The sequence below is a fragment of the Hylaeus anthracinus genome, unplaced genomic scaffold (assembly GCF_026225885.1).
Source record: "Hylaeus anthracinus isolate JK02 unplaced genomic scaffold, UHH_iyHylAnth1.0_haploid 5, whole genome shotgun sequence".
NCBI classification, from domain to species: Eukaryota; Metazoa; Arthropoda; class Insecta; order Hymenoptera; family Colletidae; genus Hylaeus; species Hylaeus anthracinus.
The window spans coordinates 3,804,705-3,825,002 of NW_026535322.1; the positions used below are offsets into that span (position 1 = coordinate 3,804,705).

At 41.7% G+C, this 20,298-nt stretch overlaps 1 protein-coding gene across 4 annotated transcripts in view; it reads right to left on the bottom strand.

Moving 5' to 3' along the window:
* LOC128895651 (probable Na(+)/H(+) antiporter nhx-9) overlaps positions 1 to 19,754 on the bottom strand; it is a 29,875-nt gene extending 10,121 nt beyond the window's left edge. Inside the window, exons 1-7 of one of the 4 annotated variants that reach the window (XM_054158412.1) lie at positions 18,740 to 19,751; positions 17,396 to 18,675; positions 15,598 to 15,861; positions 13,390 to 13,586; positions 12,706 to 12,962; positions 7,051 to 7,268; positions 5,282 to 5,484 (exon numbers count right to left, since the gene is read on the bottom strand). In XM_054158412.1, the coding sequence (XP_054014387.1) occupies positions 5,282 to 5,484; positions 7,051 to 7,268; positions 12,706 to 12,962; positions 13,390 to 13,586; positions 15,598 to 15,861; positions 17,396 to 17,894 (1,638 nt within the window). In that variant the 5' untranslated portion in view covers positions 17,895 to 18,675; positions 18,740 to 19,751. Of the gene's footprint in view, positions 1 to 5,281; positions 5,485 to 7,050; positions 7,269 to 12,705; positions 12,963 to 13,389; positions 13,587 to 15,597; positions 15,862 to 17,395 lie in introns of all 4 variants that reach the window. The other 3 variants (XR_008461834.1, XM_054158413.1, XM_054158414.1) reach the window with 3 other exon arrangements.
* Positions 19,755 to 20,298: the final 544 nt, after the last annotated feature.

Genomic DNA, 20,298 nt, shown 5'->3' on the forward strand with positions numbered 1-20,298 from the left:
TATACAATGTACTGTGTTGTGGAAATAATACCGAAGCACTGTACAGCCAATGTAACAAGGAAATCCTCTTGGTTCTGGGAATATATGTAACAGCTAACTCAAATCAATTCCATCGAGTTCCCAGCCCTTGATCTCTCTTGAGTATACATCCATTTTCCCATAGGACTGAATACATTTGATGTAACATAAGACTGAGACTACCCCGGGCTACCAGACACTAAATTAAACAAATTCCTCTAGGACAACACACTTAATAATCCAAACACATAATTGAACACGCTCTCTGATCTTTTAAGAAATTGATTGATTACGGTGCTCCACCATCTGATACGTTCTATACTCAACTTTTTCAATAAAGACTCCGTGGAAGTTTAAATCGATCGTGCACTATAACCGCTGTTATTATCTCGCATAAACGAATTAATTGTCCTTTGTGTAAGTTTAAATTTGTTCGTTGCCTCAGGCATTCGGTAAGCTGAATTTCTGACTTTTCGATCGGGGTCAAATCAGTCCACACACGATCGATCACGCAGCAAATTGCATCTCAGTCGGGAATTAAAAGAATTTTCCTGGAATCCCATGGCTCTGACAAGAAATTTCGTCTTCCTTGAGAACGGAAGCCGCGTGTCGGGTTGGCCTTTTATGTACAGACTGTCCTGGCCGCAAGGATCGACCGGATGTCGCGAGGCCGTCCGTCGCGAACGTCGATATCGAGTTTCCGATCGATTGCGCGACAAAGTCGATGGTGTTTTTAGAACTAATGGAGCCGCGGAGCCGGTTCCACCGCGATCGCAAACAGAACGCGCCTTCGGGACGTAGGAGGGTGTTTTCTCTGATTCCATTCCGCCTTTTCTCCCTTGCACCGCATGCTTTAACCTTTCGCGGTCTAATTGCGTTCGTATTTCATTCCTTTAGCTCTTGCTTTAGACGTTCTAATTCCTTCTCGAAGTAAGGTGGACGGAGTTAAAGCGAATTACGCGACGACGGGAAACGACAACGTTAACAAATTTGTGGGATTTAGAGTTCAACTGGCTGCACCAGTGACCGTCGAGACGGGTGATTGAGAAAACATGAGTAAAAGATGTTAGAGAACAATGAAAGAGGACAAATGTATACACAGACGACGAAAGTAAAAGAAAAAACGACGAGGACAAACACGTGAACGTACAAGAAAGAGAGAAAAACAGAATCGGTATAAAGGTTCTATATTTTCAATTTTTTTTTTTTTTTTTTTTTTTTTTTTTTACGAAGAAGCGCTGTCTCTTCAGTTGCATTATTGTTGGTGCATCTTGCACGGTACTGGTTCCGCGATATTACGGAGAAATATATTTGTAGCGACTAGACCGTGAGTAGATTGTCATAACAGGCTGCGTCGTGATAGGTTCGAGTTCATTCGCAGTTGTCTCGGAAAATGACTGAGGCGGGTAATAAAAGTTGGTGTATTACGTAGGTAACATGTGGCGTAACAGTGATACAAGCTGACGATAACGAGCTACGGAGATCCCCTTTCGACGTGGCCAGTCTTTTCCGAAACGTCACGTGATTCGACTCTCTGGAATCGATTCCATTCTCTAGGAAATGTTTTGTTCAGCCCTGAAATACAAGGCTTACGTAATTTTCCCTGATTGCGTGAATCTCAAAATTGAAGGATGCTTTTTTTTGAAGAGTAGAAAAGAAATGAATCTTTTACCATGTCGAGAGGTCCAGGATGACACTGAATGCATCTCTGCTAGCTCTTTACGGTTTACAAACGTAAATTATATTCACTTCCAATCGATTTAATGATCGGATGAGAGGCAAATAAAGAATCTTTCGAAGCCTTTCATTGATTCTAATGAAAATATCTGAAAACATCGGAAAGCAATTTTTCCGTCAATGCTCGAATTTAATGAAAGGTTTAATTTATTTTCTTATATTGGACCAATAGATCGATGAATAAAGTTAGTTTTTAGTACCAAATAAATAACTTTTCATATAGCCAATTTTAGGATTACTAAGAATGGACGAGAGATGTCGATTTCAAATGCCTCGTAGATAAAGTACATTTTGAGAGACATGCAAATTTTAAATCGTATCAATCACTATGCATTTTACTCCTATGATGAAAGGGAGGTAGAAGGCATTATTAGAGAGATTTCGAAATGAATTTCAGTCTCGCGAGTCAACAGTTTCAATCTGAAATATACATTAATTTGTGACCAAACGCAATAATTAGTTGTCGTCTTTGTATATCATTTTTCAATTAATTTTCCAGCGAAAGCCTAACCGCAACATAAATTTCTACGCCCTTATACAATTTTGGTGCTTTTTCAACGTTTCCATATTTATTTCGCTTCATCTGTAAATAAGCGAGAAGTGGAGCCACAAATGAAATGGCTTCCATCCTTTGCACTGCTCTCGGATTCGTCTGCTTCATACTCCATTTCTTCCGTCATTTGTGAAATTAACAATAATTGGTTCCCTTTATAATCTGTAGGTCTCCTAAAATACACTTCGTTCGCGAGAAATTTGAAGTTGATGGAAGTGAAACATCGTAATTTCTGAAATGACGGCTTTCATCCATCGGGGAGTGTTTTCCGTGCAGTGTATCTTTAACGATACTTTTTATCTAGTAACGAAATTTAATAATTAATACACAAATCAATATTATAACCGTGCAGTTAGTATAATAAAGTTGAAATGCAAATGTTCGAATCGACTCTTTGTACGTGTCGTTTTATTTGAGAACACGAATCGAGTTTCTAATCTAAAAATTATATCTCAGATGTTTGTGCTTAATAACACACGTCAAGGAGAAGAAAATCGATTCCGAAGGTTTGGATAACAATACCAGCTAATCGAAAACTATCTAATCAAATATTACATATTTCTAGAGATACGGCTGTCTGTGAATAGTACCGAATATTTCATTCTAGATAATGTCAGTCCCTGTAGATACCATCGAAAAACATTTTCTTTCCTGGAATCCAGGAAAACGATATTTCAGAATAGCGATTCTCAAATCCCTCGGTTTCAGTTCTCTTGAGTATCTCTAGAAACGAGTTCCAAAGGGCTCGCACCTTCACGGGCTTGTGGACGTTTACCGATTAGAATTTAAAACTCCGAGAAATTTCGTGGAAATAGATTCGAGTCGGGGTCATTGAATGGTTCCACGGTTCTAAATCAACATTTCTGAAAGTTTGCTTCCCGTGAACCCCCAGACCCCCGAGAACCACACTTGGAGGTATGTTGATTCAGAGAAAAGGGATTTTTCCCACTATTATATTACCCTCTTTAAAACGAACAACCTTTCCTTTGTCTACCCACAATTTCACGGGAAATATTCGAGGCGTGCTGCATCGGGGACCTCGTCTAGTATTATTATTGTAAACGTGCCGCGATGCGGGGCGTTTCAAGTCTATTCTGCGATCGATGGTCTCGTATGCATCGTAGCAGTGTGAGTAAAAAAAAAAAATAAAATTGTGATGCATTATATCTCACACGGCGTGTCGACTGGAGGGTGAATTTTTTATTTATTTTTACTTACATCACTATGGTACTCGAGCCTTCTAAATGTGAATCGACAAGGGCACCATGAAAGCCTTCTCAGAAGTCACACTGATCTACTGATACTCAGTTTACGACATGAATTTCCCTTAAATTTTATTCAATTTTATGTTATTAATTTTTACTCGAGATTTTTAATCAGCACTCTTCTCTATTCAATTTTTAAAGTTACAGACTTTTACATAACAACTCTTAATTGTTCATAAAAAGTGAAATTCTAGCTGCTGCCCTCAAGATATCGTAAAAATCTCCAGAGGTATGTTCTATGAAATTTCCAATTCCGACGCCAATGCGGTTCGTCGGTTGCTGAAACACTCAAGTGCTCCTCTAATAAAAGATGCGAAATAAGAAGTCATAACTTGAATCATAGGAATTTTTTCCATGCCAAAGGGAATCGCTTGTCCGCGATGGAAGTTGCTCTCCTTCAATAACGCTCTTCGCATTCCTCGTTAGGAAGGATCGTGATGTAACCGCCGCCGCTGCTTAGATACTTTCTTTTAACACAACTCCATTTCTCGGCACTTTCTCTGAGATTTCTGCATCTTCTTAGCATGTCAACCACGAGAAGGAACAATTTGCTGAACCTTGCTCCATTGTGTCAACCCCATTCCTACTCTAAAGATCCTTCAGAATCCGAGAGCAGACACGCGGAAGGGATATTCCAATTTCAATTTGTAGGTTATTCAGTTTCCATTCGTGCCTTGAAATTCTATATCCGTGATCTTTGTAAGCAACAAATCATTTCATTTGCTTACAACTATTGGGCGATGTGAAACGTTCGTGGAGAATTTATTAAAGGAAACATGAGAATTATCAACAGTTTATAACATTTGATAATGGGTAATCAGTTGTATAATTATTTTCATCAAGGTTCTTTTTTTGTCATTGTGCAACAATCGCAATTTTCAAGTTAAACCTTGGATAGTTATTGATTTGTTATTTATAATTCATGGAGAACGACAGCAGATTCACCCGATATGTTTTGTTCCTGTTTCCGCCGTGGAAAACAACCGAGCAATTTATCACAATTCTCTGACTTCTGCGTCGGTTTTAAAGATATCAGAGTTGCAAACTCTTTCGTATAGAACAGTAACTTAAACTTATAAAAATAATATAGAATAAGTCTCATTAAAATATTCACAGTGATAACAAAAATACGATTCCTAGATAGTCCGCATGCATGGAAACAAATAGTGGATTGCTTCGCGAGTGAAAAATTATTACTTTTTCAATTATTTAATTACAGTGTCCCGTTTTTTTGAGATCTAAAAATGTTATAGGTTCATCATGCGATGAACTGTCACACCGCGAATGAGATCAACGCCATTTTGTTTGCTGACGTCTGTTGCACACATAAAAAGTTTCATTTCGAAGCTTATTATATGTTTCATTCATAATAAAAAATTCATTTCCTTCGGGTATACAGTATTGTCGTAAAAAATTCGTAAGGATACTTCCTCTACTTTGTCATGAAATTGGCGTCACCTCTTGAGGGTTGTAGTTGGATGTACAAAAAAAAAATTCGGCTTCGGTTTATTTGTATATCTAAATTCAGACATTCTGCATTACATACCTTTGATATTAAAAATTCTTCAAAATTGAAATGATTTTTGAGTGTCAGCGTGCCCTTTAACTCTCAGCAGTGGCAGTTTCTTGTAAAACGCGAGACTATCTATTTGCTGGGGTAATGCTACAATACATGCGCTCTTTTTCTATATTTTGGTTATCGTTTTACCTGTATGAACACGGTGAAGTAGATAACAGCGATGGTGGTGGTGACGAACATCGGTTGCAATGGCACGTGTCTGGGGTCAATCAGTAGAACCAGAGCAAAAGCAACCGCGCCTCTTAAGCCTCCGTAAGACATCACGAACTTCTCCACTTTGTCCAGCCTGTGTAGTCGGAATTGATTCGCCACAGCTGTCAGTACGATCACGCCTGCAAATTCCATTTCGATCCCTTGATTGGTGCTCGCAGCGTTGACATGTGCGCTGATTGCGCAGCCGCCATGAATTTTTAAGCGTTCTTGCCGATACAATTTAGTGGTAAACTCGCGTGAAGTCCAGCCATTCTTAGCATCGTATAATTAATTAAGCTTGTACCGTGTTCCGATTCTCCATTTTGGAGTCCAATTCTTCAATTAAAGGTTCATGGTTTGTATGTAATTGGTCAGTTATTTATAAATAGATAGTTACTGGATGATGTTGGTAAACAATTTTGATCGCTAGCCGCTTAATAAAATGCTAACGTTAAAGGTTTAATGGTATTATAAACAACTGTTTGATCCAGAATGGAAAAGAATTATTCAATTGCGTGTATTATGCCAAGTGCGACTGTCTCGTGTTCGTACTATTTTCGCGTTACATGCGCTCGTATACGTGAATCGCGTGAGCTTGTACCATGCATGGCGGTGAAATTGAATTATACTGGTATAGATATGCATCGGAATTTTGCAATCGTAATTCTTAGTCCTTAAATAGAGTCATTTGCGCTTTGGAGGGAAATATTTGCAAATGTAATATTCGGTTGTCACTGTTTCTTGATTCTAGTAAATAGTTTCTTCAATTTATCTGTTGCTAGAAATTGTTTGTGAAATTAGTCTGTCATAGTTGATTTTTGTGAATGTTAATACTATTCAAAGATTTGCATTGTGTACCTTAGGTTAGCGCAACCATTGTATTCTAATAAGGGACTAGCAGCTTTGGTCGAAAGCGTTAATTAAATTTACGATGCTCGGGAGGGTTGAAGCTCACGCGTGTTTGGCTCGCATAAGCGCGAATTAACGAAACTATTGGCTAGCGATAAACTGTCGATTGGAACGGGAAGCCGTAAGCTCGCGACAGTAAGCTCTGATGTAAACTGATGGTTGTAGAAGGAGGAAGACGAATCTTGTTAAGAGTCTTCGAAGATTCTGTAACTTAAGCGGGGGATTCGCTAAGTCCGAACTTCTTCGGGGATTATGAGTACTCTTCCATCTTTTCCTCGCGAACAGCCGTTTGTCTCGATGTTTTGAAACAGAATATACAAACAAGAGAGATTTCGCCATTCCTTTAAGGATTATGAGCGTCCCTGCTTCGTTAATTTAGAAGATAGTTAACGATTTTACTTGAAACGAGTAGTACAGAATAGAGAGCTGTAGTTATTCGCGCATAAACAAATTCAAAGAAGCTTGGTAAACACCCGAAAGTATTCCTAAAAACGTCAAAAGTCTCGAAAAAGAGCCAAAAGTCACGAAACGATCTTGACCGCGTTTTTGCGGCGCTAAAGACCGTTCAAGAAACGATACTCTTGGCGCAAATCTCGTAACTGGTAAGTGACGCACGATAAGCGGTGATCGGTTTAGCTTAAGGCTCTTATCTCCGTTGATACCATTAGCAACTCTAGAGTCGTTCGAATCGACGTGGTTATTGCGCGACCACCGACCCAGTCGCTCGATACATCGACTTGCGAGGCGATTACTCGACGTTTTCAAAGTCGGTGTTCCATGATCGACCTTGAACTTACCGAGGATTCGATAGATGGAACAGAAGACTATGGTCATGAGGACGAACCATGTGTTCCAGTTGTGAGCGTTGTTCACCGTCGCCACCCCCAGGAACATGAATATGATCGTCTCGGAGCCGCTGGACAGCATCTTCATCGTGTACTTGACGGTAGTGTGGGACTTGTGTGATATGTTGGCCTCCACGTAATTCTTCATGGTGATCCCGCAGAAGGTGATCCTGGCGATAAAGAGGTCACGGCTAATGGGGATAAGGGAAATCCCGCTGGCTGGTCGGGGAAACTCCAAGTATCGATCGAGCTGGAGGCTCGTTTCCTAAACGCCGTCGAAATTAATTCGGACGTACGATCCGGGACGGTCGGCGTTTACGGAATCGATGTTCTCGATGGTAGGGACGGTGACGTGGTTTTGGGGTTACCGCTAGGGGTGGGATCGACTTCGTCAAGTGTTCGTTGGCGAGTCACTCGCGACACTGAACTCTGGTAAGCTTCGCGAGGTCGAATACTGTTCGTTAAAAATGATTGTCTCAACCACTGTGTATTTAGACATTCTTGATCATTTGATGCGGAATTATTTGGGAAAAGAGACTTTCTCTGTTCACGAAAGAAATTGTAGCTTTCAGATCTAAACTGTAACGAAATGTGTGTTACAGTCGTAGGAGGAGTTACAGTACAGTTTCGCTTATTATAGCAAATTGCAATATCGTCTCTTACAGGATTTTAAGGAAGTTTCAGAATGGAGTGTTCTCGCGAGGTGCTCTATCCCATCGCTAGTTACGACACGAATCTCGTCGAATAGTTCTCGAGGGTGAAAATTTCTTTGCGCTGGCACGCGAGAAACGTACGTCTCTTTTGTGTTGTTACGTTTACTCGAGTTAGTTCGAGGTTCCTTCTTCGAAACACGTTCGTGTCTTCTGGCGTAAGGAAGACATAAATTCATTGCATGTTTTCGTTGTATACACAGGGTGGCTCGTAGAAAATAAGCTAGAAATGTCGAATAAAATTTTTCCGAGTGAGATTTGTCCAATTGATTTAGAATTACGCTCTTCTATACTTTGGCTCGTTTGATCGAGTATGAACCAGGAAGACTGCGACTCTAGTTAGGTAGCTATAGATTATTAGTGCCTATCTCAGAGGACTTGTAGTATCTTCCTTCTATTGATTCTCAATAACCTACGGATGCAACCCTATTTAATCCTATCCGATCATTGAGTATCATTGGCGATACGAAATCTACGTGATCAATGTGTACAATACGTAATGATGGTAAGCCTCGGCGGCCATTTTCGTTAAGATTAGGCTCATATTGCAATGCTCCTGCATGACGCGGAGGAAATTAAAAAAATCAAAGGAACTTTGTATTGAGATTAAGAATTTCTGCTTTTACGCAAAAATCGTTTCTATCCTTTGAGCTCATTTTTCGCCCTATGTAGACTAAGCATTTTTTTTACCTTGTTTAGTGAATACTGTGCTTCTAAGTAAGTGGTTTCTAACCCCTCAACCTCTTGGAGAGTCTAGCAAAATCTACACCTCTTAACCTATAAATCTAATCCTTGGAGAAAAAATGTAATTAAATGCATGGAATAAAGTACGTCACGTACCTAGTTTTACATTAATTGCGCTAAAGAAATATTTTGAGCAAGAAAATTGATTATTAATTTGAAAATTTTACGCCATAATAACTTTAGATATTAAAACGTGGCGCAGTTAACAGACAATTTAGAGTGTAGAAGCTACGAATATCTTGGCCAATGGAGGTAAATTAAAATATGTTAAGTGTATTAAAAGAGTGGAAAGATCTCCTTTAATCTCAAGGTTTGCTTCATCCACGTCCTGAGAACGTTTTGAAATGAAAAGCGCGTTTATCTGGAAGATTGATATCAGAGTAATTTAAAAGTTGCTAAAGAGACAAATAGGGTCTCCAAGAAAGGACAACAAGTACTCGGCGCAGGACTCGTTAGAGCTAAATAAACAGAACTTTGTACGAATTAGAACTTTAGAACTTCGCAACATCTGAACCAACCAAGTTATTTACACGGTCGAATGGGGAACAGCTTGAACGTCATAAACTTCAATTTTAAATCAAAGATTCCATTATTATTTCCATTATTATTTCTATTATCGTCGACTTTCACCGTCGACGAACAACGCACAAGATTAGAATCACTTTGTTATTTTAACGGGCGACGATCGCTCCAGTTCCGCTACCTTTCTGTGTTAAGGGAACGTGACTTCATTTCTTCCACTTGAAAACTTGCTCGACGCGCGAGAGATGCGAAATATTGGAAACTCTGTGTTGCACTGTCCATTACTACTTCGTTGTTGTCGAAGAAACGATGAATTATGCATAAGGCGGAGGCGCGGTGCCTCTGATCGGGGAACTTAACGTGCAAAGTTCTCGTTCGACAACTACCCGGTGCGGTTCGAAGGTGAGTTGATGAAAATATGAGGAACTCGGAGGTTCAAGTGGTGGAAATTTTCAACTTTTATAACTTCGCGGGGAATAAATTTTGAGGGATCGAGGTGTCGTAAGTTCATAACGGAAAACTCCGAGATATCGAACTGTCATAAGTTCGCCAAGCAGTTCTGAAATAGCGAAGCGGTAGGATTTCGCGACAAAAAATTTCGTGAAATCGGAGACTCTTCGATCGACGCTAATGAACACTCGTTGCGCAGTTATTTCAACAAAATTTCAAGAATTTGCAAGAATTCAAGAATTTTCTTAAAAAAAAAAAAAAAAATAATTCAAAAGTTTCAAGAATTTTTGTCTCGATTCTAAAAGATTTCAAACAATTTATTTCTCTCCCCTCTTCGTAACATACGTGGAGGTTTATTTAATCATAATTATCAAAGCGTATCGAATTTGTTGAGTATTATAAATAATGCATCTGGTAGGAAGAAGACAACGTCCAAATATAAAATATTGATACAAAGTTATACAATTGCATCGAGATAGTTGCATTTGAAATCCGTCTATTTGTCGGCCAAACAGGGCCGTGCACCCTTGTTTAATCGTATAGATAAAAATCGACCGAATCGACCAAGAACGAGCGATTACGGGGCAAGCATATTTGAACAGTTATTACATAGACCGTACTTGGCGTTCGCGATCGATCATCGTTGGTACGACTCCGTTGGAGAACGTGTAAATAATAGACTTGACGAGAATCCCGCAGCAATTGTAAGTTAAGAGTCCCGCAGCTAGGTGTTCAATTATATCGATGAAGCCGAGATTAGCCGCGGTCGTTGCAACAAATTATCGAGTAATTAATAACTATGAACAGAAACAAAGGGAAATAGCCTGTCGTTGAGGTTTTCACCTACCTGACACCAGCGTTGCTGAGAGAGATTTAATATTAAAACTGCATACAAAATTTCGCCATTCTTGGTAGTCATAATTGATCGCGGTAACGAGTAATTAGCGAACGTTAGATGGTGATTAAAATGCACGTCGATCAATCGTCGCGGTCTCTATTGCATGAGAACACGCACCTTTGGATAAATACGTGCGATAAATCGCGTGAGAAGCAGAAACTCGGTCCTGGAATTTATTGCCGCATATAATTGAGGGCGTCAAGGAACGTGCCCTTGCTCGTTTAATAAATCCCTCGCTGACGTAATAGACACGTGCATTGCGTTCGACTTTATTTCTGCAAATGAGAGAAAATACCCTCCACCAGAGAGCTAACTGCCTGCATATATATTACTTTTTTTGCATTGGGTTGCGACTTAATTATTTGACGTTTTACCAGTTAAATTTGAATAACAGATTTATCGTGAGAAATAATTCGGAAGATTAAATTATCACCATCATTTCCAAAATGTCATGTCCTTTGTTTTTTGACGGTATTTGGTTCTCCTTTTTTCTTTTCATTATTATTTTACAAAATTCGATTTGATCAGACAATCAATGTCAGAATGTGCCAGTGATGTGTCAATACCCGGGACTGTACGCTTTATTATCATACGTAATACACATAACATCACGCATTTAAAAATGTTATCCGACTCTCGGCGAGAAGAACGAATATTTCTTTGGCGATAAGAGAAATAAAACAAGACGAAATTTCGTTATTTGTTTAAAGGAAAAACGACAAATACTTATGCTCCAATTTTTTAATTAAAGCGATCGTCTCTTTCCCGAATTCTTGATAAAATGCAACATAACGCATCAAATATACATCAGTTTGATATTAAACATTCCAGAAATTTTCACGAGCAGTGAATTAACTTAAAAATTCATTAGAGATCGGAACGCTGACAATTTCAATTTTGCAAGAATTCTTATCGATTATTTTCCCTTAGTTAAACTTTAAGAGGGAAGTTTCTGTTTAGCAATATTCTTCTGCGACGGGTTACAAATTATAATCCCGTACGAGGTACCGGTAATTCAGCTATTCTTGTATAAAACGCCACGTGACACGAGATTGCGCGAACCAAAATATTACTGTTCTTGATAACAGAATATATATATATATATATATATATATATGTTCATCTACCTCGAGCTCGTGCAAATTCTTCCGCAGATTATTCAGTCATAAATAAACTATTCTTGATTACACACATTACTTTCCTTAACTTTAGGACCGGTATTTCCGGGAAAACTGAAAAATTATTTTGCATGTTCGATCTTCGTCTAACAGTGGTGTGTACGCAACACGTGACTCCAGCCACGTGACGTTTCTCTGGTCAAATATCGACATCTACATTAATCAGACCTTTCCGACAAGGAATATTCGAAGAACACTCTACGTGCCACGGTATACAAAGTTTTGAATTTGTTTCTTCAATTCAACGGTGTCCAAACAGTTTCGATCAATCCATTAAAGAAGTATAATGTGACTTTGAACTAAAATTACAAGAAACGAGCGTTCTCTTTGTTACTACTAGATGTTAAATAAACAGCGATGAAGTTTTCCGTGTTTCCTCGTACCTCTGATTGTTCAGAAACTATTTTATACCTCACCTCGAGATACTCTATGTACACAACTCAACAATGAATCGTTTTGTCGCACATAGAAGATAGTTTTATTTAAGATCACGAGAGAACACGCAGTTTCAAACTTTCTAACGAAAATGTATGATCATACTGATTCATTTAGATAGTGGAAAATTCTAACAATAAGTTTTATCAGCTGGAGAGTATGCACCAGCAAGTTTCTAAGCAAGTTCGCTAAACATATATTAATTTTAGAACACATTCAACGAGACTCGTTTGCTTCTTTCGTCGTGATCTATAAACCCCGAAAGGACCTCCGGAGCTTTCCTAAATTCTCAATTAAACAAAAATTCACCTACTGTATCGTGGTTTCGCTTTTGAGGAAAGCAGACCGTACTACTTTACGCGAGCAACTTGGTATATCTAAAATTATATTGGTGGTATATTTTCCTACTCTCCGAGTATGTATTTGCTCTCCTTCGAGCAATCGTAACTACCATTTCGACTCGATGAATTGTTTCGAAACAGACAAACATTGATCCTTGCGTTTACTCTCGCAAGTTCCTTTGTTGATACGGGAGTCAATGGATTAAGCGACTTCATTTCCACTTGTGCTCCCCGTACGGAGGACTCTTTACTCGTTGGAAGAGCCTCGAGGATCATTAATGCATCAATGATTACTCGATTGGTAAACGAACCAGAGGGGATCTACTTACGCCAGTATACTCGACATGTGAAAGATCTCAGCATTCAGGTAGGCCAGGTACGCCATGACGAATATGAAGATGGGCTCGATGACGCGGACCTGGTGGGTAAACCTCGTGACGAAACCAGTCGCGAAGCCCCATATGACGCCTATTATTGTACCACCTATAGCCACGACGAAGAACGACGCCAGTCCTGACAGTACATCCGTATAAATGATCCTCGAAGGTCCCATTTCCGTATAAGCCTCGAACATGTGGTACAGCACCTGCGTATCATTAAAGAACAGCCACTTGCCATTTAATCAGCCAATTTGAACGAACGTCATGAATGGTGAAACGGCTGAAGATATATCCAGCCATAAGCGGAACGCGAAGAACTGCCAAGGCTATATTAACAGCACTTTGCTACGTTCGTGTAATCCTTTTATATTTGCAACGTGACGAGATCGCATTTCAAAGCAGTGTTTTATTTTGTTATTGGTATGCAAATGTAGACCAACAAAAAAGACTTGTAGGTTTTCATTCGATCGTTACAAAAGCAGTGTCAACATTCGGACCAACGGAACCTGCACTCCTTTCAGAATCGATCCTTTCAGCTACGAGTATTAAATGGAACGCATTGAAATTATGGATTCTCGCGAAAGGATGTTTACTCTAATTAAGTTCCTTGTGTTGTGGAGAAATGGTACTTACGACGGTGACTGCGTCGTTTAGAAGACTCTCTCCGAATACCACGATGTACAGGATCTCGTTTACGTGGATTTCCTCGAAGACGGCTAACACGGCGACGGGATCGACGGCGCTGATCAACGCGGAGAAGAGGAACATGTCCAGTATCGGTGTTTCGCAGCCGAACAAACCGCTTTTACCCAACACCCATAGAGATGCGCCTGGCAACAATCCGCGGTAATGAAAAATATCGATTTTCTTGATTGCAAATTTTCTACATCGCCACAATCATATAATTAGAGTAGATAGGAGTTGAACAATGAAGAATCAAAGGGCAAGTCTTGGTATTTTGTGTTTGAGAAATTGAGGATTCTTTATTATTTTTCTTCAATTCAAAGCATAACGAGACAAAATTTATCCTAATGATATACATTCAATTTTTCAATGACACTTTTGCAGGGCATATGTTTTTATTTGACGTTTTCAACCGATTACTGTTATCTAATAACACATTATATAGTTTCTGTATAAAAATAGATCTAAAACAGTTCGACATTGGGACGATAAGCATATCTATGTGAAAACTGTCGAGACTAAATTAGAATGTCTGGTTTTCAAAGCTCAAAGACAGATAATAAAATAAACGAAATATCGTAGTTGATACTTTCCATATGTTTAGAAAATTATCTTAACTAGTTTCAATGAAGTCTCGATGTCTCGATGAGTGTCAAAATATATTTTGTTTCATTCGACTGGGCCCTCTTCAGCAGTATTAAAAAAATATATTTATCGATAAATAAAAATAACATAGCTTTCCTTATTATAAAAATACTGTAATAATGGCAACGGATAATTTTCCTCGTAAAAAAATCATTAGCACGACGATAGCAATTCTTCGACGACGACCTCGAGAAACGAGGTCGGCAATTTTTAAATCGCCTGCCGTTGCAAATTTTCACCGACGAACATTCATCGTTAATAATAACGAAAGCAGGTTGTCGGTTCTCCGAATCTCGTAGTGCGGTCTTTAATTATCGCAGACATCATCGGTTTTGACGAAATTGTCGGTGTCGTAATCAGAACGAGCGTTTCTTGAACAGAAACTGCGTGGGTCACTCGACGTTTCCATTTTTGATGAATTTAGAACGCGTTTCTGCTCATGATTATGAAACGGTTACGTCAACTTCTATTTTGAGGCTTTTATTACAAAATTAAGTGCATTAACAAAATATATTATACACCCCGAAAAAAACGAAAACAAATTTGGACAATCGAGTAAATAGCAAATACAAACATAAAAATATAAAATGTTTCCTACCTCCGTTTCCGTGATATAAACGCTAATACTTCCTAACGCTGTCGTTGATTTGCCTGTGTTGGCACCAAAGTGTAACAGTAGAAAATGTACATTCGGCTTGGCGCCGTGTGTATTTTAAAACGCGCAGAGAATTTCGAACTGTTGGCAAATTGACAGCGAGAGAAGATGTAATTTTGAAAATCGTAACGTAGTGCCCGTGACAGTGAAATCAAAATTTCCCTTCTTCTACTCGGGGCTTTAATTCAAGTTTGTTAGAACGTTTACGTTTAACGGTCGCCAACGAAATAATAATATTTAGATGATAGTTGTAAAAAGGATTACAAATATGCACGGGTATTAACGATCATTTTAAATAGATCACAAAATTAAATATTTTCGTTTTCCCGAGAAGGATCGGAAAACCTTATGTTCAAGCTTCGTACTCTACTACGGAGGAATAGAGTGCTTGGGATGATATTGTTAGCTGCTAAATCAATATTCCACGCATCTCGAAATGCCACCATCGCGGGGGCGAAATGCCTCCGGATCCAACCTTGCTTCTTATTTTAATTCAAAATGAAATTTACCCCGGTGACAAAACGGAAGCGTTTACACCTGGAGGGGAAACGTTTCTGGACCCGCGTTAACAAGTTAAAGTTTGCACATCCGGTTTAGAATCGCCCCGTATACCTCGCGTACCGTATATAACTCGCGCGCACGTCAAGCACCGAGCAAACAAAAGAAAGGAAGAAAAAACATGAAAAAGGTGTAAACAGCAGAAAACGGGCCAGCGCGGACGGTGTTATTCCAGGAAACAAAACGGATTAAAAAACGAAAAAAAAGAAAGAAAGAAAATAAAAGAGAGGGAGGGAACGTCAGGTCGCATGTCGTCGTACCACCGACACCGTTTCGTTTTTATCCGTTTTATTACTGACCTATCGACATGGTGTTGAATATAGTCCCGACAACGGCGAAGAGGAGTATAGTCCCCAGGTGGTCGAAGAACAGACGGTTAGGCATGAAGTAGCCAGCGTCCAGGATTATGGGGGGCAGCATGTACAGGAAGAACGTGTCCGGAGTGAGCGGCGACACGTGGACGCTGCTCGCCTGGAACAGTAAGACACCGACGACGACGCCCACGACGATCAGCAAACAGGACTCGGGAAAGATCTTGCTGAGCCTTGGCGTCATGTGGAAGCCTGCACGTACAATTGTACCTTAACCCTCTCCGTTTACAGTAGGAAGGAAAACAAACACCGGAAGAGCACGCGTGACCGTGGAACGCGGGATCTGTTGGCTGAAAACCGTGCGACAAACATCACGGAGGTTGATTCACGCTGTTCCGTCGAGAAACTGTTCCTTGAGACCTCCCGAAAAGAACGGGACGTTTCGATGAACAGTTAATTACTCCAGGAACAGTGTGATTCCGTTTGTAGACAGATCAAACTTCATTAGACGCTCAAGGCTACGGAGTCGCCATCCCTACTATTCTCTTTAGTTACCAACACCATTCCAATTCTCTCAAGCATTCCAAGTCTTTCAGATAGGGAAGCAACACAGTGCGAAGTTAAAGTGCCCGGCGTGTTTAACAGCAGGGTCACTGGCCTTGAGTATTCAATCCAGTTTGACCTGAATGTACATGTATCGAGACACGTGGTGCAAGTGGCAGAGTTCCTTAGCATAAAGATAAATTCAAAATGTGGAATAAACTCTGCTCATACGAGACTTTGTTTCCGAGAGAATCTAGACCAAAAATGTGTTTACATGTATTGTAGAAAGAGAGAGCGAGAGAGAGAGAGAGAGAGATATTATTAATATCAAAGGTGTTGAGTTCATTTTTGCTTAGTCACAAGTCTCGCACAAACTGTCAAGAAACTTTGGACTAAATACGATTCCAAATGTCTCTCTACAATAATTAATTACGTTTCTACCTAACGAATTTCATCGTAGATTACGTCTGGTTACGTTTGTGTTTACAAACATTAGCTCTGTTATGCTTCTATCACCATCTGTTGTGACTTCCCAATGGTAGAATGGGTTGATGACGTGTACTCCATCAATTGAAACGCCATACGCACGTCTGTAGTAGTGTGGACATGCTTTGTGCCGCCAAGTGTACTCCTCGGAGGTAAACATCTCAGCTCGACGCGGTGCATGTGTACTCAACGAATTTCGAAACACGATTTTCTCGAAAACGAAGCCACACGCGAGGAAATTTCATTCTACACTTTCGACTTATAGCTATACGTTGAAACACTTCGGCTAGCTTGTATCAGAGCCGTAACGAGACGAATGGAGGGGCATAGAAAACAATGGAAAAGGGGTTGTACAAATGTCTACTATATTCATCTTTCTTTCCAAGTTACAATCTTGTTTATGCATAAGTGATTGTAGCAAACTATTTACATACGATACTCGATAACCTCTTGATATCTCCCAACCTTGTTGACCACTTTGCGATATGAATAATTCTATATTTTATTATAAACACTTGATATTTCTGCGACTTTCTATACTCTAAAAAAGTAATAACAAATAAAATCAAATATATGTACAATCCTTTCCATCGTTTTCGTGTCCTTCAAAAGCTAAGCTAGTCTCCATACGCGAAGCTGCAACTTGCATTCTCACGGATTGAGACAGCCAACCACACCGAATACCAACGAAATCATGATCTAAACGGTTATCGAGGTCAAGTCGACGCGTTCCAGCCGAATTCCTAGCGTTCCCTACCTATTTTTGCGATGCTAGCGAAGAAGATCCATATGCCGATCACGAACGGCGTCTCCACGCGATGGAACTCCACCGAGACGATTTTGTATTCTGGTTTAGGATGAAGAGGTGTCTTCGCTCCTTCTTCGGACGAGTGGGAAGCTAGATGGGACTCAATGGGGTGGTTGGTGTCGTCTTTCCCAGCCGACAAGCTTCGAAAAGACACGTCGCGGTCGTCTGGCAGAGACCCATCAACGGGCCCCATTGGACCAAAACTCTTTCCTGGATAGGGTTCCCTCAGGTCACGGGGAAACTCGTGTTCGTCGACTATCGGGCCGTGCATCGCATAATCGTCGATGGGTATGCGTTTCTCTGGCTGCATATGCTCGGGGACAGCGTCGTAGAATCTCGCCAATCCTGCTTGGCTGCATTTGGGCCAGCAGAGGGCGAGCAGGGTGAGGAGGATCATCGAGGGGACTGCACGTGGAGCCATGTTGACGTTGCGCGTTGACGACGGCATGGACGCTGCTGGCGATGGTCGCCAGCGCTCGTCCACCGACTCTGAGTCACTCGCTCTACCATCAGAAGGGGATGCCCAGCCACGAGGAACCTGCAGGGTTCGTGGCTCCCGCTGTTTACGCCCACTAGGGGTGCTTCGAGGCACCCTACGTCTCCTAGCTCTGGCTCCGCGATTGTTCTTAGATTCACACGAGGCGTAGTCTCGAGTGGAGTTAATTAGACGACGCCTTTATTGCTTAACGGAGGCTCAAGGAGTCACACCTCGCTGGAAGACGATCGTTTCGGGATTATTCTCGATAAAGGGGCTAGCCGTCGATTTCAGCGCCGAGCAAGCGTTCATCGAAGCCGGAGCTCCAAGTTTCAAGGGGTTTGAGCGATAACTTCCGAGGGGTTCGAGCTTCAATTATCAAGGGTGTCACTTATTGCTTCGCGTGTCGGAACGATCCTCCTGCTCGTATCGTTCGAGCTGAACGCCTACGGACACTGGACAACTGTAGCGTGGAACTAAAACTTGCGATAGGAACTAAAACTTTCTGCACCCTCCGGTTTCAGCCTGTCGATAACGGTGACGTTTCTTTGCTTCAACCGCTCTCGTATTCCCAGCTATCGATTCTCGTACATGCCAGGAATCCCTGCTTGCACGGCCAACCTCCCGTCGACTGGTTCTCTTCGATCTTTTTCCAACTGTCGCCGCCGGCGTTCTATATCCGTATCTCGCTGGCCTTTTTCGGTCAGCACCTGGACCGACAGTGTCGACGAACCCTCCACGGAGTAGCGAACACCTACGCGCGGGCAACGTAATTCGCGATAGTAGACTCGCTCGATGACATTTGTTTTGGTACTCACCTAGCCTTCACTGAGGTCGCTTGGAGCGTGGCCCGCGTTTATCGGACGGTTATCGACTAGCGAATCCTCTTTGTACGCAGATGCAACAGAATCAAGCACCGCTGAGCCCCTGAGGTCTTGGTCTGGACCTCTGGTGCCCAGAGATCTTGTTTACACGAACAAACAAACAAAGGTATTTCATGAATGCTTTGCGCAGCTAGAAAATGTCCACTTTAGGGGTCGACATCGATAACCACTTGCTTCACCCAACACACTTGCACCACTTTCCAAGAGGATCACGCTCTCATGTGCTTCGCTTTCGTTTCTTCTGACCCTGCGCGTGGAAGGATTTGTAACTGCACGAATCCTCGTGCCGTAACGAATTTAAGAGAATCTCACGATACCTGTACAATCTACAGAGTTTAGATCAAATCTAGGAGCGTCTGTCACTAGAGGCATTGAACGCACCTGGGGAACGATCGACCCACCAGACTTTTGTTCACTTTTATTCAGAATCAGCCATTTATGATATTCCGACGACGATATCTCTCACAGGAGGACGTTCCTTAACGAATTGCAATTGGAGCAGTCCAACGATGGCAGTCGCGTCGATTCGGAGCGACGCGACGAATCTTCGGTTCAGGTTCGGAGCAGGTGAGACTCTCGGGTGTTTATACAGCCGCTGGGCGATGTACGAGTCTTCTGGATCCACAGAACGACTTAGACACTGTCGGGACGAGGTAACATCGAGACCGGGGCATCGTGGAGGTGCATTCCCAGGTACACCAACGCTTCGATCGACCGTCACGGCGGCACTGCGCGACTTAAATCACCGACGCGCTGCCCACGGGTTCGCTGGCTATGCCGACGACGGCGACGACGACGACGGACACCATTGCCACGGCTAAGGGCACGGAACACCGCTGCCAAAAACGTGTGTAGCTCTCTACGAGGCTATCCATGACGTCGCTACTGATAGTCCCGATAGCTGCGCGCGGCGATTACACGCTTCCACCAACTGTACTCCGTTTTCCTTCTTCTGTTTGCATCTCTCTTCGATGCACGGTTGGTTCTCTCTACGTGTCTCTCTCTCTCTGGCCTCCCCTTCCGTCATCGCGTACCTTCCAGACAGCTGATCGTTGCAGGAACCCGCGCAAGCGTCGCGACGCCTCGATATAGTAACGCGCGGCGTCGCTGGGCGTGCTGGCACGCGTCGCCTCCGGGATTGTTGTTGAGAGTTTCGCCACTGGAGGCAGCCTGTCGCGCGCGCGGCATCCAGGTGTACTAGTGAATTGCGACGAAATTGGGTTTCCACGGTGGTTGCTGGGTGATCGATCACAATGGGCAACGAAGGGACGGTAGAAAACCGCGATACGCTAGAGATACTCTGGATCCTCGATGCGCGACCGAGATCGGAGTCTTCTTCCATCTTGGTCTGGCCTTTTAGGATTGTGTTGCGCGAAGAATACCTTTATTTCCCGTTTCCGTTCCGTTCGGTGAATTCGAAATTTTCGAGGGTATTCCGGAGGTCATAGACGAGGTCGAGTAGCTCGTCTATAGAGGGGCCACGGAATCCCGGT